This window comes from Protopterus annectens, chromosome 9.part0, assembly GCF_019279795.1.
Source record: "Protopterus annectens isolate FY-2018-M chromosome 9.part0, PAN1.0, whole genome shotgun sequence".
Classification (NCBI taxonomy): Eukaryota; Metazoa; Chordata; order Ceratodontiformes; family Protopteridae; genus Protopterus; species Protopterus annectens.
This window is the reverse complement of record NC_056743.1, coordinates 316,999,873-317,018,841: the sequence shown is the minus strand read 5'-3', so window position 1 is coordinate 317,018,841 and position 18,969 is coordinate 316,999,873. Positions and strand designations below refer to the sequence as shown.

The 18,969-nt window shown below is 41.4% G+C and overlaps 1 protein-coding gene across 1 annotated transcript in view; it reads right to left on the bottom strand.

The window, feature by feature from the left end:
- The window catches only part of ANKFY1 (ankyrin repeat and FYVE domain containing 1), a 1,799,901-nt gene that overhangs the window by 1,364,480 nt on the left and 416,452 nt on the right, over nucleotides 1-18,969 (bottom strand). The window contains exon 11 of the mRNA XM_044082101.1: nucleotides 3,321-3,486. Within this exon, the coding sequence (XP_043938036.1) occupies nucleotides 3,321-3,486 (166 nt within the window). The remainder of the gene's footprint in view (nucleotides 1-3,320; nucleotides 3,487-18,969) is intronic.

The window sequence follows — 18,969 nt, the reverse complement described above, 5'->3', positions numbered from 1 at the left end:
ACAGGGGCCCATTTGCCATAAGCATCTTGGAAAAACTGTTCTGATTTGTGAAAAAACAGTCATTTCTTCCTTCTGGTTCCTACCAATGCTCATTTGTGGGGTGGAGAAATGGACTCCTATGACCATGTCTTTCTTCTTGTTTAATCCTGGTCACTGTATCTTACTTTGGGACCAAAAAAAGTAGAACCATTGAAATGGGCCATAAGAGAAGACACCTTAAAGCAGTCTGCAAAATTAAATAAGTGCTTCAAGGGATGCAGTACCACATGCAGTGTTTGGCAGAACCCACGTGGATACATTCAAGATGGACTGCATCACAGACCAATTGAGCCTCAAAAGAGTTTTGCATCTCTGAGGTACTGTGTCATCACCATCTTAAGCATCTTTGAGATAAGATCCCTTTGCTGCCTTGTCTGGTAAGCCAAATAGTTCAACACACAAAGGGCAAATGTGGCTAAACCTTATGTGCCCTTCCCTAAATGGCCCACAGCCCAAGACTCTGTTAGGGGGATGGCATGCAGAACTTTGGATATTTCTTCCCCAGTGGCTGTAGCAATCACATCATTCACTGCCGGGTACGTCCTCCAACATGGTCTATCCTTGGGAAGGAGTGAAACTTTTTCAGGTTTATCAAGGATTGTACCACTACAGAGTTTTCTCAATGCCCTTCTGAATACTAAATCAACAATGGCATCCTGAGAGGGAACCACCCAGGATGTAGATAGTCCCGTACCAAAGGGCTCAAGAAAAACAGATTCTTCAGGGGTTAAGGGTTTCAGTGGACTATCTCCATGCTGCCTAATCAATTCTAGTACATCAATGGTGCCTTTACATGGGGATTTGGGGGACCCATCCCTTTCATCAAAGTCAGGATTATTGGTGAGTGAATCCTCAGGGGTGTCCAAATGATTCCTCTTGCATGCAGTCTTCACATGTTCATCCCAGGCAAGAGAGGCCAAGGGACACTGAGGAATTAAGAGTTTGCATACCAAGGGATGGGCCAAGGTCTAATGGAGCAGGCTGTCCCAGAGACTTACTGCTGTGAGCCTGACATACCAGACAGATGAGAGGACTGAGGTGGATTCAACTTAAAAACCCACTATTGGAATGCGAAAGAATCCTCTCTGCAAAAAACAATGGTGCTAAGGCCAGGCATGGTTCCTTTTAGTTCCAATGATCTATGAAAGGGACTGGTGCCCAATGCTGATCTAGTCAGATCAGATGTTGAGACTGGAGCCACGCTATCCAAGGCTTAACAGCCTGAAGGAAGAGTCACAGCTTTGAAAGCCTAAGAGTTGGTCCTGATCTTAGTGCAGCAACACTGAAGCTTTGGTTCTGAGATCCACTTGGCTGTGACGGAGCCAGAATCAAAAATATCACGGAAGAAAGCAGTGTCTGATGCAGCCAAGCTGTCTACACTACCACCACCAAATATATGGAGCAGTTGGAACCATTGACCCTGGCACAGAAAAATGGGCTGGGAAGGTGTCTGTACATGGGTGCACACAATGACAGAAGAGCAAATCTGAGGGCTAAACTAGCATTAGGCAATATCTCTAGAAAGTAAAGTTACAAGCATAAAAGTTTAACAGGAGGACAAAAAAAGAAGTGGCAGCCAAAAAAAGTGCACACAAACAGCAGAAAAACGTATTCAAAAAGGGAAGAAATACTACAACTAGACAGAATTCCAGCTAATCCCATGCAAATCTGAAAAAAAAACCACTAGAAGAGGCCACAGAAACATATTAATAAAATTATTAAGAAAGTACTTAGCAAATTGGAGCTTCACGGATCACATCTGAAAACTGAAGTGACAAATACGATCTGAGGAGAATGGGGAGGACAGTATATTCTGGAACAGAGGTGGAGCTTCAGAGCCAAAAAACCTAAGGTGCTTGGCTTGGATCTGACTTGATCCAAAAACCTCACAGGTTGAGGTGGACTGAAGACATCGGATCTTTTGTTTTTTTTTGTTTTTTTTGTGCTCAAGTGTTTTCAATGAAGCAAAAAGTACTGAAAAATGAGAGACAGGTTCAGATGAAGATGAGAAAAAGCAAATACTTAAAAGATCAGCCTGCCAAATATTAGTGTGTTTATGTAAGCTAAATGCTGGAAATAATACAGTCAAAACATCTGTCACTTACAATAGGTGGGAGTAACACCTTTCTATTAATATGGCTACTCTGGCTATATTGTCATGGAATGTAAATTGCCTTAGATATATAAAAACAACAAGGTATTGAACTATATTAAGAAATGTAGAGTATGAAAAGAAATGTTGCAAAAAACACATATGGACAGAAACGAGCATGTGAATTTGATGGAAAGGATTTAAGGATGGACGTTCAGCAGAGTATCAGGAACAAATGAAAAGGGGAGTAATACTGATTGCAAGTGCTAGAAGAGGTGTACGGAACAATAATGGTAGACTTGTGGTAATAAGAGACCACTGTCAAGGGAGGAGAACTGTGCTGGCATGTATTTATTTTTCACCAAAAATGCATTATGGAGCTTAAAAAATTTGGGAGAAATAACCAACTGGAACATTATTTATGAATTGAGACGGGAAATAGATTTGCAATAGTTAGGATGTGTGAGGGGGATCTGAAAAGAAAAATTATAACAAGAGAATAGATTTCTTAAGAAATATAAAAGACTATTTGTTAAGAAATATATGAATTCAGTAGTAGAAAATCAGATGTAATATGCATATTATTCACCAAGGTATAGTATATCCGGGGCTAGACTGGACAGAATTTGTTGTTCAAATGAGCACATGTAATGAAATGAATGCTTGACACATTCAATAACTATTTCAGATCATGAACCACTACATTTTTTTTAAAAAAGATGCAGGTTAATGAAGTACAAATCGGAAGATAGAGCTTTCCTACTAACTTGTTAGAAACAGAGAAATTTAAGAATTGGGTAATGGAAATGATTCAAGAGTTACTATGGAATACAGAAGGTTCTTCAGAAGGGACAGCTAGTGAGTGGGATAAAATGAATATGGAATTTAAGAGGTGGAGTAACAGGAATTATTTAGAAGGAATGCATGTACTGCAGAATAAGGGGGATATAAAAAGGGAGCAAGTGCAGAGTGCTAAAGGGAAAATAAGGGAATATTTGGGTAATAAACTTTCAAAAAAGGGATTCTTTCAGATCGGGGGAAAAGTACACAAAAATGCTCTTTTTCACATTGGTGAATACTGCAAACCAAATGCATACAAATCCTGAAGTAAATAATTCCTGAAGTTTGTAACATATCATACCATCTTCCTTGAAAACAAGACTGCTTAACTGATGCATTTTTCTCTTACCTCTTTGGATGGCTTTATGCAAAATACTCCAACCATTTTTGTCAATCATATCAACATCAGCCTTGTTATTTACCAACGTTGTTGCAATACTCTCTAGCTTTCGAGAGAGTGCCAGATCCAGTGCAAGGTCTCCATTACTGTCTTGTTCATTCAGTTTCCCAGGTAGCTGCAGAATAAACCATTTTATCAGCAAAAAATGAGTTGACACTTTTTTAACAGCTATATGAGCAAGACTATTACTAGGGATAGTAGCAGTTTCTAAAACATTAGCCTTCTGCAAATTTAATCCTAAACGTCATTAAAAAAATCTGATACATTGTTCCTTCCTTCCTATCAAGCAGTATGCAGAAACAGGTCATATCTTTTTGAGCATGTTACACGGACAATCTTTCTGGGTTAATGACATCTTTGCAAGGATAGCCAGACTAAAACATCACATCTGCAATCCTGCCTCTTGCATTCAGGAAAATCACCAGATGCAGAATCTATTTCAGTGATCTCAAATACTCTCACATCTATAAAATTTCCATGTTAATCATCATTTAAAAGCACTTGAAGTCAAGCTAAATTAAATTTCATATCATATATATATATATATATATATATACACACACACACATATTAGTATTAAATATAGACTAATGTAGCAGTTCAGGGAAAAAAATGACATTTGAGTCTTTATGCAACGTTAATGTATATCTGATTTAAAATAAGGAAACATAACTGTTTTAATTATTTTAAATGTAAATTTTACATAAAGACTGAAGCAGACTGCACAATGACATTTACATACTCTGCACTTTTTCTAGAACATCTTTTCCTTGGAAACAATTTTCATTTCACAGCTTATGTGTGCTACTATCCTCTTGGGTATGAATACCATTATCTTCAGTTTGAACAAGTCTAACTCACCATTTCTTCTTAGCTGGACTGCTTCTACTCTATTAAAGATGCATCTTAAAAAACATGAGAGGGGTTTCTCCAGCAAGGTTTACAAAGAGGTAGCACCACTACATCTTGTTTCCTTCTTGTGATACTCTTCCATATGCAGTCCCCATGGTGACTCAGTGTTAAGACAGTGCCTGACCACACTTTTACACTGTAGCTCGACATACTTGCATCCATCATTCCAATGAAATTTCATTCATGCTTAACTGTGATACTGCTCTTTGACTTGCATGTTATATAAGACAACTGAAGCTTAATATTTGCTTGTTTTACTTAAGTGAGAAACCTGAAAAAAATAATTGCACTCCTGTACAGACACCTGTCAGTAAAACAGAAACACTTCTATATATTTCAGATATATACGTAAGGAACTCTTACGGAATTTTAGAAAATACGATAATATTAAACGTTAAGGAATCTCAAAGTCTTCTGATTCAATTCAAGATGTCCACTGAATAAGCTGCTCCCTTCAGATGTTCTTCAACAATTTTAATATTTTCAAAAGAAATAATCCCCCTTTTCTTAGGAGCTATTGTTGTTGTTTGTCTTTCGGCTTTTCCCGGTTAGCAGTAGTCACTAATTGGCAGTAAATTTTCTCGAACGCCGAGGTGCCAGCTCGACGTCCAACCTTCAATGAAGGCATGCCCATTTACGCAAGTCTTTTGAATGCCACCCAACCGCAGTTTCTTAATGTTCAATCTAAGAAGGAACTATTTTAAAATATACTATCCTTTTAGCTTCCGTTACTTAAACACATTCTCATCCCTTTATTGGTGGTTAAATTGGCTGAACAAATTTCTAGAAGATTTTTTTTCCAACTTAAATTCTCTTTAGGAAAAGACATACACAGTTTAACATCCTTTTATGAATTTACCTTGAAAACTGAAGAATTTAACAAAAGGCTGCTTTTTAATTATTCAAGCTTACAGACTGTGCAAATTAAAAGTTATGTTCTTACCATAACTAGGCATCTGTGTTGTCCATGTTAGGCCTTCCTCAATGCATGGGTTCAGGTCCAATCCTCTGATCTGACTTGATCACTTATTTCAGACTTGGGATACAGCTCTTGAGCTCCTCCCTCTACCCATAATACACGATCACAGTCTCAGATTGAGTTTGCTGCCCTATCCCCATAGTAGAAACAGAGACAGGAATAGTTTGATAGAAATATAGGGATCAAACCTGCAACTATAGGTTCCAATTCAGTCCAATAGATCTCTACAGGAGCTATGGATGGGAGAGAAGTTGAGGAATAATGAAAGTGGACAACACAGATGGCTAGTTATGGTAAGAACACAACTTTTAAATCCAATGTCATTCTTTTCATTCTTCCTCAATGTACAGGATAGTCCTCAACTACGTTGCTCTTGGATGGCCCACATGTAAGGATATTCCGCAGCACCGCTGAACCAAAAGATGTGCTATTTCTAGAAATATTTCCAATTTGTAATGAGAAACATAAGTATGAGCATTAAACCATGCAGCTGTAGCACAATCATCAATAGATGTTCTAGACGAAAAAATAGATTAAGTGGCCATGGATCTGGTTAAATGAGCCTTGCCATACCTTTTTGAGAGTAAATCTAGGAAATACAATCTGCTATCCATTTAGCTAGGATGACTTTGGATACTGAATAATCCAGTCTTTTTGAGTAAAAGGAAACAAAAAGTTGGTCTGATTTTCTGAAATGTTTCGTCCTATGAAGGTGCAGCACGTATTCTCCTTTGTTGGTAAAACTTGGAAAGACAACTGGTTAAGTGAATGGATTGGTTAATGTTATTCTCCGATGCCACTTTGCGTAATAAGGAAGGGTTAGACCATAAGGAGACCCTATCTTTATGAAAAATAATGTATGGAGATTTGGCAGAGAGAGTCTGGAAGTTCAGATATAATCTTTGCAGAAGTGATAGCTACCAAGAAAAATTGTTTTCCATGATAGAAACATCAGATCGGATTTAGCTAAAGGCTCAAATGTTTATGCGTTAGGCCCTGTAGCACAACTGTCAGGTCCAAAGGTGGACAGGGATCTTTAATTGGATGCCTTAAAAGAAATTCCTTTCAAGAAGACTTTCCATAATTTAGAAGAAGTCATGGAAATATGCCTGGTGTCTATATGAAAACTGGAAATAGCCATCAGTTGAAGTTTAAATGTGGAAAAAATAGTGCCTTTCTAAAATAGCACTGTCAAGAACTGTAGAAATATAGTAACTGGGGCAAAAAGGTACTGATATTTTTATTCAAAGCTCACAGAAAGAATCTTTTCCATTTGCTTTTGTATACCCTTTTGGGAAGCCAAGATAATACTGTGTACAAGGGAAGAAAGCCTGGGCTGTCTATTACTGAAAGTGGAGAAACAATGCAGTTAGTCTTAGGGCTTGAATGTTGGCTCCCTGATGGATTTGACAGGAGATCCAAAGTTGGCTCCAGTATCTATGGAGGATAATGAGTATGAGACCACAGGAAGAAGAACCATACTTGCAAACATTGTAGGCTTAGTCATGGATCCAGTAGGGAGCGGAGAAAGACCCTATTCTGGATCGGAGCTCTGAGAAACTTTTGCAACATCCTAGCCATGACTGCTTCTGACAAGCTCTTGGATGACTTATAGGAAGAAATAGAAGGTGGCCTAGAGTGCTTTGTGGGTGTCTGAAGCAACCTCTAAGGCTGGTTAGGGGAAACTGGTTTAATGAGTACACGGGAGTACTGCATCTATACACAGAACCCTGTTTAGGATCAGAGGGTATAGTAGTTGGGCTAATTGTTATGATGGCTACAGAAAGCTTAGGATCCAAAGTCTTCATATCCAACGGCCAAGACTTAGCATCCGAGTGCATAGGATCTGACAATTTTCTTGGTTTTGAAGAAGGCTCTGAGGAAGACCTGGGGGACTTCGGAGGTGAACGCTTCTTATGCTGCAAGGGAGTGTATTTCCTCAGGTTGGAGGAGTTTGAGCCCCCAAAATGGAAGGAGAAGGCAGATCAGTCAGAAAAGTAATAAAGTTTTAATTACTCATGAAAAACTCAATGATCACTTGAGATCGAAGAAAAAAACCTGCATCTGTTCCCAATGCAGCAAACGAGATGTGAGGCTTTGGGGATGTTATAGTGCATTAATGGTAGAGGGATGAGCTCAATAGCTGGATCCTAAATCTGGAATAAGCAGCAGAGTCAGATCAGAGCATCAGATCCGAACCCATATGTTGAGGAAGAATGAAAAGGACAACATCAGATATGAGTTACTCAAATTGCTACAGGTTCTACAGTTGTACTGCATTAGGACTTCAGATTTCATGTAGTTTTCATTGGTTCTTTTGTATCCTTCTGCTATATTTACAGCACAGAGCTGAGCACAGTGCCTTAGCAGTAGTATTTCCACAATGAGTAGCATGCTCAAGTAAAAGTCTATGTTCTTACATTAATAAAACAATGAGTAATAAGGTCACATAGGAAAACCAACTGGTTAAAAAGGACAAAGAAAAATCTAGCAAAGCTAGACTTTCCACTGTGTGATGCCTTAAACCTCTTGTATCAGAGGCAACGTGGGATATATCACACAGTCTCACTTTGCTCGATATTTCTTTTTATTTTCTTATATTACAGAAAGGGTACTGTCTTATAGCATCAGTGAGTTACTTAACCATTTCCACTTCATTTAAACTGCTTCTGCTGAGATGTGCAAGCTTCTTCTAGGCAGTGTTGATCTGCACAGCCTGAGTACCAGCCGTACTGAGTAGTGCAGGCTTAAGATGAACATATAACCATTCCAACTAACTTCAACTCTAATAATTATCAAGCCCTCTTTCTACCTTTACTAAAGGAATTGTTAGCATTGGTCAACATGAGGAGTCAACATACATCCCCTCTCTTCCCTATTGCCAGCCTTACATCACACGGAATCTTAATCAGTGTATGAAATGCTTAATACTCATTGAACGTGAACACCCACTAAACTCAACGGCTCCATCTGTGAGAGATGCAAAAATTTGATTCAAGCCAGAGGCATCCCTTTCTCAGACAGCAAAAATGCAGTGAGCTTTCTTACCCTTTCCCACACCAATACAGCCTGCACAGATTAGAAACTATAAAACTGTCTTATGGTGAAATTATTACAAGTCTTTACCAAAGCCTCCTATGACTTTAAAGACCAGATATAAGCCTAAACCAAGAAACAACCTCCTACATATATCCCAACACTGACAGCTCATATCCAGCATACAGCTCTTTCCAACACTGTAGGAAATACAAACACTAACAGGACTCTCACAATTAACACGCATAAGTAGTTAAGCCAGCAAGACTGGACTACTTCATCTAGCAAAGTCCTAGTCATAGGTAACTTCTTTAGTTAGACACACAGAGGCTCCACTAACCAGGCTGAGCCAAGACAAGGTAATGGCAAATGAGGCACCAGGATACTTAACACCACTAAAGCTCAATAGTCACTTCATCCCAGCTACATGCATGACCTGATTACCCATGTGGGAGTAAACATCTTGAGGCACACCTCCTTGGGTCATACACAAAAGGCTATGATGGAGCTTTCACATTTGGAAAGGAACTGAAACTAGCAATGAGCAGTATCCTAACAACACTAAGAATGATGCCACAAAAGACACGATTCTCGGCTGGAACACCTGCTGTGTGGAGTATGCATGTCCTCCCCGAGGTCGAGTGGTGTTCGAAAGACTTCGTTGAAGCGTGGGCATCGGGCTGGCACCTCAGCACTGTAAAAATCTACTGCCAATCATTAGAGGACTGGAGTTCCACTGTGGCGACCCCTAACCAGGAAAAGCCGAAAGAACAACAACTACGGATCCAGTATACATCATACTGGAATAAGATCATTGATAGTCCTGGCTTATTTGCTAGAGGTGGTCTGCATCTCTCTCCTTATGGCTTCCAAATACTGGCTAAGACTTTTACTTATCCCATAGTGCTTTTTGTGGCAACCATACTGATAGCACTATTTGCAGAACTGATCAGTCTGTGTGTGGGTGGAGCTGCACAATAAAGACACTGGATTTTCAGAATTTTCAAGTGCTACATTTGTGTCAATAATATGACCCCCCACCCCATTTTGTACAAGGGGATGGAGTACCTCAGCAACAATAACCACCTAGAACAAATGTTCACACCATTGAGTGACTATAGTACATATCATTCAGGGTTGTGATTAAGATGGTTAATAATTTACATAAATCGACAAGTTTATGAGAGTGTAAAAACAAGCAAGAGCACAAATGTGACTACACATTTATGTAACTCACATTTGGCTTAATTCAAGTTTTATAAAGTGAACATTTGTAGGAATGTGCAAGAAAATTAATGTAGAACTGAAAAGGTGATGTTTACGAAAATATGCTTGATTATGCTACAGTGGGTAGTGTACACATGTGATCATTCATGGGTTAAGTAAGGGGAGCAACAATGTCCTGTCTGGCTAGTATTGTTCTTTTTGCTTTTGTCTTGTGTAGGGGGTTCTGTTAGGGTAAGCATATTTACTAGTAATATATGGGGTTAGGGTTAGCACATAAGTAATGTGGTGGTGAGGGGCTTTATTATCCCTTTCCTTAACAGTACCAATACTGAGAGGATACTTGATTTGGGCTTACTATTTTGTTATTCACTCACTTCGTTTTTATTTTATTTATTTCACATTTGTTAACCAGGGGTGTCTGACGGAGCAGAAAAGGCCCTTTTTCAGCAGAGGCCTGGGGAGAAAAGCTCCACATAGAAAAATTACAGATAAATTTAGACATGATCAGTATACACACAGATTACAAAAGACATGTTTTTACAGTGGTATGCAGCCCATCAACAGTTATAGTGGAGAAAACAAACAAAAAATATTATTTTAAAAATAAAGGTACTTAATAGATTTGTGGTTTACAGCTGAAATTTGGAACATAGGTAGGATACATACATAGTACACAGGTACAGTACATACACTGTAGATTAGCCAGTGTTTGTGAGAATAGTTTTCAATGTTAATCAAGTACTCTAGGTTTAGTATGTGTATGTATTTTTTAGTATGTATGACGTTGTGTCATACATTTGTGCAGTACCTCATTTTTGTTCTCTCATTTGTGTATCACTCATTTGTGCTGTCAACCAACTAATAATGATATCATATATATCATGCATGCAGTCTGGCACAAGGCCCGATCGAACGAACACACACACTCAGGCAAGCAAGATTCTTTACTGTACAATACACATTCACCCACCTCTAGTAGAGGTCCATGAAATATGTATATAAATGATCCCCTTAAAGATGCACTACTGCTTTAGCTCCATGGTTTCTGAATGCCAATGACTTAACTTTTTTAAGGCTTAATGGGTACCATTCAGGTCATTAAAGCCAAATCCCACTAGCTGTAGACATGCAAGTTTTGGCCTTTTTAGTGACTTCATCAGTACAGCATAAGTGGATTACTTGGTCATACTTAAACAGAGTTTTTGTAGTGTCTGTATTGTTTTGGGGGGGGGGAGGGTTATGTATTTGTGTTTACTGACATTCGGTGTTGTGAGTGTTTGTAATTGTGGTGTTTTGTGGTTTTGAGGGTATGACATTCTCTACTCAAAATACTGAAATTCGTGATTTCACTATTTCGAGTTTAAAAAGTGGACCCATATACATACACACAAACAAACATATATATATATATATATATATATATATATATATATATATATATATATAGAGTACAGTTTTGTACCTACCATAAATGTAGATGTCCGAACTGGATAGCATCTGCAGTCATAACAACTGGGTTGTCCTGTCGTCAGGCAGCCCTTCGGTCGGCCGGATTCCAAAGTCTGGGTCCGGCTTCGCTGATGTCGCACTTCACCCGACGTCATCTCTGCTGGTCTTCGGGTATAAAGGCATCAGCCGACGCCATTTTCCTCAGTGTTTCTTGCCCCAGATGCCAGTTGCCCTCTTGGAAGGCTAAATTTTGGATAAATGCCAATGTTTCCAAAAAGATAGAAGGCAAACACAAAAAATAAGCATGTATGTACATATATACAAACAAATACACCATAAGAGACTCCCCCCCAGCTAGCTATTAGGAGGGTAAATACCCTAGGAGTACCACAGAGGGGAAGGAGGGAGGGTAATCCTGACTGCAGATGCTATTCAGTTCGACATCTACATTTATGGTAGGTACAAAACTGTACTATGTCCTTCATGGATGCATCTGCAGTCATAACAACTGGGTAGAATACCATAGCCAACTAGGGAGGAGGAAGATAAAATTATGGTGTGGTTAGGATCCCTTGCAATACAGCAGTGGCAAACCCTGCTCGGGATCTAGAATATAGAGGTAAATTATAATGCTTGGCAAATGTATGCACGGAGGTCCAAGTAGCCGCCTCAGTAATGTCCTTGGTTGCCACTCCTCGTAAGAAAGCTGTGGTAGTGGCTGTAGCCCTTGTAGAATGAGGCCTTATGTTCTGTGGAATTGGTTTTCCATGGAAGGAGTAACAAAATCTTATGCAATTTCCTATCCATTTGGAGATTGTCTGTTTGGAAATTGCTTTTCCTTCCCTCCCTGTTGCATAGGCTACCAAAAGCTGGTCAGTTTTTCTGTTACTTTTGGTTCTGTCCAGGTAGTAGCGTAGCTGTCTATGTACGTCCAAGGTATGCAGCATTCTTTCCCTCTGTTTTGTGGATTGGGAAAGAAGGTAGGTAGGTGGATTGCCTGGTTTAAAGACTCTGGATACCACCTTAGGCATAAATGTAGGATTAGTTCTCATGGACACCCTATCTTTATGGAAGATTAGGAAGGGTTGTACTGCCATTAAGGCCTGTAGTTCCGAAACCCTCCTTGCTGAGGTAATTGCCAGTAGGAAAGCAGTTTTCCATGATAGGTGCTGTAGATCTGCTGTTGCTGCTGGTTCAAAGGGAGTGTCAACTTTTCTAGCACAAAGTTCAAGTCCCATGCTGGTAATGGTAGTTTCCTTGGAGGTTTTACATTCTTGATCCCTCTGAGGAACTGCCTGAGTAGAGGATGTGAAAAGACAGGTGGATCAAAGCTGTATTCTGCTGAAATAGCTGATGCATGTATCTTGATGGAGGAATAGGACAGGCCTGTATGTAAAAGCTCTGCCAAATACTCCAGAATGTTTGCAATATCTATATTAGACACATCTTTTCCTCTTTCAGTACTCCAAATGACAAACCTTTTCCATTTTCCTGCATAGTTCCTTCTTGTTGAAGGTCTGCGGGCTTCAAGGATAATGTCTTTAACCCTTTGGGAAAGATCTGGCTTAGTTGCTGCTATGTGATGTTCCAGGCAGTCAGTTGCAAAGTTTTTAGGTTTGGATGCATGATGCTGTAGTTGTTCTGAGTTAACAGCAAAGGCATCAGGGGTATTGACCACATTTTCTCCCGAGACATGCTCCTCAGCAATGGGTACCAGTGTTGTCTTGGCCAGTTCGAGCTATCAGGATTATCCTTGGGCGTTCCTCTTTGATTTTCAGTAATACCTTGTGTATCAAGGGAAGAGGTGGAAATGCATATGCTGTCAGACCTGTCCAGCTGAAGGAAAGAGAATCCACCTTCCATGCAAGTGGGTGGAATGTCCTTGTGCAGAATTTTTGAGCTGGTGATTGAGAGGGAAGCGAATAGATCTATTTGTGGCATTCCCATTTCTTTGTGATGGTCTTGAAGATGTCTGGGTGTAGCATCCATTCGTGAGCATCCGAGGTGGTTCTGCTTAACATGTCTGCTAGGGTGTTCTCTTTTCCCGGTACAAATATTGTCTGTAACTGGATGTTGTAGCTGAGAGCCAGATTCCAAAGGTCCAAAGTCATTCTGCATAGGGGTATGAATGAGTGCCTCCCTGTTTGTTGATGTACCACATGACTGTGGTGTTGTCTGTCCTTATCAAATGGCCTTCTTTGAGGAATGGTCTGAATTTTTGGATTGCCAGTTTTACTGCCAGCATTTCTTTTTGGTTTATGTGCAGGTGCAGCTGGTCCTGAGTCCACAATCCTTGTATGCATTTGTCCAGCATGTGCGCCCCCCATCCTAGGTCTGAGGCGTCTGTTGTGATGGTTTGGCTTGTTCGAAACTTGTGGAATGGTAGGCCTGGGTTTGACTGGCATGCTTGGGCCCACCAGAGGAATTCCTGTTTTAGGCATGGGATTAATGGTATTTCTGCTTCTAGGCTGTGCCTGTGTTGAGACCATAAATTCTTTAGGTACCACTGTAGTTTTCTCATATGCAGTCTGGCATGTGGGACCAAGATTATGCATGATGCCATGAAGCCCAAGGCCTGCAGAACTTTTCTTGCTGTTAGTTTGTTCTGTCTTGTTAATGCCAAGAAGTAAAGAGGGAGTTCTTTTGTTTTCTGTAGTTAGGAATGCCATTTGTTTTACTGTGTCCAATTCGCCCAAGAATGTTCTTGTCTGGGATGGTATCAGCCTTGACTTTTGTAAGTTGACTGTGTATCCCAGGGCTTGTAGCAAGTAAATGACCCTTTGTAAATCTGTTGTCAGCTTGCTTTTGTTGTCCGCTTGTAGCAGGCAGTCGTCCAGGTATGGATAAATTTGGATTCCCTGTAGTCTGCAGTGAGCGATTACTGATGCCAGGCATTTTGTGAATACTCTGGGCGCAATAGATAAACCAAAGGGCAATGCTGAGAATTGATAATGCTCTGATCCTGCAAGAAATCTGAGGTATCTTCTGCAATTGGGTCGAATGGGGACGTGCAGGTATGCCTCCTTGAGATCTAGAGTTACCAGCCAACACTCCTTGCCCAGCATGGGAAGAAGTTGCTGTAGGGTCAGCATTTTGAATTTTGGGACAATGATATATGTGTTTAAGATGGACAGGTCGAGAATAGGTCTCCAACTTTTCTCTTTTCTTGGTACTAGGAAGAGTCTGGAGTAGAATCCTTTGCCCTGTTCTGTTATTGGTACTCTTTCCACAGCTCTCATCTTGGATAATTTCGTTATCTGCTGAAGAGCTTCTATTTTTTGATTTGGAGGCAGGTTTGGCATTCCTCTTTTTACTGGCAAGGTGTGGAAGTGGAACCGGTAGCCTTGGTCTATGGTTTGCAAAATCCACTTGTCTTTTGTGATATAGTGCCAATTTTTCGAAAATAAGGCTAACTTTCCGCCTAATGGTGCTGCTATTTGCTCCCTGGTAGGCGGAGTTAGAGTCAAGTCACTGTGATTGTCCTGTTGCAGTGGCAGTGGTTGTGTCTGTGCCTCTGTTATTACCTTGCCACTGTCGTCCTCTGTAGGCACCTCCTCTGGATTGACTTCTGCCTCTGGACCGTCTGTTTCTGCCCCTTTGGGATCTTGTGGAGTCAGGAAAGGACCAATTTTTGGCAGGCCAGTTCCTGCTAAACCTTGGGGGCTGAACCTGTAAGAAATCTTTAACTGTTTGTACAGATTTTGCCTTTTCTTCCATTTTCTTCATTACCTGCTGAGCAGGTGTACCAAATAAACTGGCCTTATCCATGGGAGCATCTAATAGCTTTGCTTTAACATGATCCGGTAAGACCTGTTCTTTCAGCCATGCATGTCTTCTTATCACTGTGCCAGTCATGGCTGATCTAAATGAAGCCTCCAGTGCATCATAGCCACATTTTAAGGAATGGTTACTAACCTGTTGTATGTTATTTACCATTTCTAATACATATTTCTTGTCTAAAGATTCATCAGAGGATACTTTTTTAGTTAACTGATCAAGCATAAACTCTTGGTATTGGATCATGTGAAATTGACAGTTTAAAGCTCTAGCTGAGAGAGTAGCAGAGGTATAAACTTTTTTCCCCCATCTGTCTAAGGACCTGGATTCCCTTTCTGAAGGAATAGGGTTTTTTGCTGTGGTCGAGGCTACTGCCTTAGGCCCCTGGGAAATAGTTTCGGGGTCTGCCAGTGGGGCCTTGTATAGGTGGTGATGAGTGTCAGGTACCCTGTAATATCTATCAGGTTTGGCAGGAGCTGGAGGTAAAGAATCAGGAGCAGTGCAGACATCATTAAATGCGTCATCCACAACAGGTAAAACAGGAGGTATAGCTAAGGGCCTATGTTGTGGTAAGTTTAGAAAAGTCCTAAGCCTTTTTCTTGAGTCTGAGAAATCTTGTCCCTGCCATTGGAATTGTTCTCTCATGGCATGCAAGGTTTCCCCAAAGGAAAATTCCTCTGGTGGAGAGGCAGCTGGAATGGATTCTTCAGCATCGAGTCTTCATATGTAGAAAAAGGGTCCTCTGGCTGTTCTGAAATGTCGAGTCATTAGCAGAAGCCTCAGAGGACACTGGCTCGGGGCTCTGTCCTAGGTCTCTTTCAGGGGCTGAGAGGCCCTGTCTGGGTGAGATTGGGATCCCCTAATTAAGGATATTAAATCTTCTGCCAGAGTAAGCATTTGTGAACTAGAAGTGGGCCTGTGTGAGGGAGGTTTAACAGGCACTGACTTAGCAGATTTGGCTGCTTTGGCCCTGGCAAAGGCCTTGATAGACATGGCTGCAGGGGGTCTAGCAGCACCACGTGCTGGGGTAGAGACATCCAAAGGGATGGCGTCTGATAAATCAGTAGAAACCACTGTTGTAGGCAAAATTTCTGAGGCCGATTCAGGTAAGGTAGCAGGAGCCTCAGTAGTAGCCATGGATTCGGCTGGAGATTGACTAGTTTTCTCGGTTTCGGCCGAAACCGAGACACTCGCGGCTTGCTTCACCGTGGTTTCGGCCGAAACCGCGGACCGCGAGTGTCGGTCTTTTTCCTTGCGTTTTTTAATAATTTGGGTAGTCGGAGGATCCAACGGCATAATGTATGCAAAGTCTGAGCCGAAAAACTGTTCAGCAAACTCCGACCGACGCCTTAGCGTTGCCGGTTGAAGAAGCGCAGGCGAACAGGCTGCTACGTCGTGGTCTGGGCCTAAGCAAGGCAAGCAGCAAGAGTGGTTATCTTTATGAGGTATTTGTTTCCCACAAGTTAAACAGTTACTGACTTTTTCTGACTTCGGCTGAGGCAAGAAAGAGTCCCAATCGGGGTACTTAGCATTTTAGAAGTCTTTGTAGTAGTATTCGGTAGTAGTAATCTCTGGATCTGACCGACCGGCACTTGCGAACAGCTTCTGCTTCGGGCGCCACGCGGCAAGAAAGACTGAGGAAAATGGCGTCGGCTGATGCCTTTATACCCGAAGACCAGCAGAGATGACGTCGGGTGAAGTGCGACATCAGCCGAAGCCGGACCCAGACTTTGGAATCCGGCCGACCGAAGGGCTGCCTGACGACAGGACAACCCAGTTGTTATGACTGCAGATGCATCCATGAAGGACATATATATATATATATATATATACACACACACACACACACATCTAAACATATAATACATATTCACACACATGTATTCCTCCTCATACTGATCAAGTTGGCATGTTGTCAAACATTGTTTTGTCAATAACAAATGAAAGATAAAAAAGTGAAGGTGTTATGCCCTTTTCCCACAATTCTGCAATCTAAGTTGGTAGATTTAAAAGGCAGGGTGTATATGGGGGAGGAGGAATCTTGCCCTCACCTGAAAAAAAAAAAAAACGTTTTTCATTTGCATGTTCTGGGATCATGTCCTTGAGTATGTGCAGCTTGCTGTTGACCTTTTCAGAAAGACAAATATTTGTTGGGGAAATATGAGTTAATCTACCGCAAGTTAGATCAGCTTACATCTATCCATACATTGTGTGTATATATACATGCAAGTTTCAAAGGTTGTCATAGCCAGGGGTGGTAGTGGGGATAAGCTTCCACAATCTATTAAATGCTCCCATGGTACATGTCTCCAAAAGCCTTGACAACTCAAGTTCAGCTCCTGGCCTTCACATGTGGCTCAGTTTCTACATCCAGCAAAACAGTTTGTACTGGCAGGAGGAGGGGTGAAGGCGGCTGACTGGTGCCTTAAAACCAGTAGCTTTGGTGAGGTCGTTAGCCTGGGAAGGCAACCCACCTAGAAGGTAGACTCTGATTTAAAAATACCCACTGCCTTGTGGCAATACCTAGTGATAGTGAAGGCTTCAGCAGTAAACCCAGAGAAAAAGTTCAGACTTGGAGCCCCAGGGCAGTTTGAGGTTGTACTCTACCTCACTCTGGCAACTTCTGCAATGACACTGATGCCAAGTCATACTGGACTTGCCTTTCCCCTTGGATTACACCAGTGATGTGGAGAGGGGGAACCTGCTGCAGGGCATCAGTTATTTCCTCAAATTCACTTGCTCAGGCCTGCATCCTGGAAAGGAAACTACAGCTTTGTTCTGAGAGTGGTGACAACACAGGAAGTAGCAGTGATCAATAAGTCAAAGCACTCAGTTGGCAAAGAATGCGGAGCCAGGGCCTGCTTCTGACAGTGAGAAGAGATCCTTTAATTTTGCTGGGCAGCCCCAGCCAAATAGGTGCTGCCTTGCCATGGTCCACTTGCTCCACTAGGTGTGTGGGGCTTAGGGAACCCCTAAAACATGTGGATCATTAACCATATACCTGGAAAAACCAAAAAGCAAAATAAACCAGCCTTGATGCTAGGCACATGGAACGGAAGGACGATGATTCCAGGCCTTATGGAATATCTACAGAACATCAGTGATGCTCGGAAGACAGCAGTCATTAACAACAACCTGAGCAGATTGCAGATGGACATTGTAGCTCTCCAGGAAACAAGGCTGCCATCCATTGGATGTCTCAGGGAGTAAGAATTTGCTTTCTTCTGACATGGGAAGCTTCCAGAAGAGACCAGGGAATGGTGTTGGTGTCACAATCAGAAACAACCTCATTGGCTAAATCATACCACCAAATATGGGAAATGAGAAACTGCTGAAATTTCAGCTACAAATACCAGTGGCCAAAGTCAACATCTTCAGCATCTATTGTCGTACTTGAACTGCTACCCAGGAAGTCAAGTACAGATTCCATGATGAACTTAATCCACGATCAGTGAGGTTCCTTCCCATGGACCATAATAAATTCTTAGCAATTTTAATGCCAGAGTTGGCAATGACCATCACAGCTGGCCATCTTGTCTGAGACATTTTGGAACAGGAAAGATCAATGAAAACAGCATCTCCTTGAACTTTGCTCCCAAAATGACCTCTAGATAACACCTTCTTGTGTCAAGTCCCAGCACAAAGTTTCATAGCTGCACCCAGGATCAAAACACTGGCATCAACTTGACCTTGTCCTCACCAAACGCAGCAGTTTAGATAGAGTCAGGGTAACACGCAGTTAACACACCACAGTGTGAAATACCGACCACTTGCTTGTGTGTAGTAAGGTGAACATCCAGAAGTGAAGGTTCTTCCTTTCTAAAACGGGAGGCTACGCATTGAAATAGACAAGACTCTTGACCCTTCAAAAGTACGCATGCTTATTCAAACACTTGAAGAGCCTCTGCCCTGCATGGATGACACTAACACCCACATGAGATGGGAAAAACTACAGAATGCTATCTACAACACTGCAATATCTACTTTTGGGAAGAAAATAGTCAAGTGTGCTGACTGATTTGAAGACCACAATGAAGTGCTTACACCCGTGACTGAAAAGAAGAGAGGAACTGGCTGCATACAGGTCCTCACCCAATGAAGAGAACTTGCTGTCACCCTGGTGTGCTCTGAGTCAAGTGCAGCAGGTAGCTCGGCGATGGGTAAATTATTGGCTCCAACTTTGCTTCAAGATTCAACAGGCTGCAGACAGTAAGCATG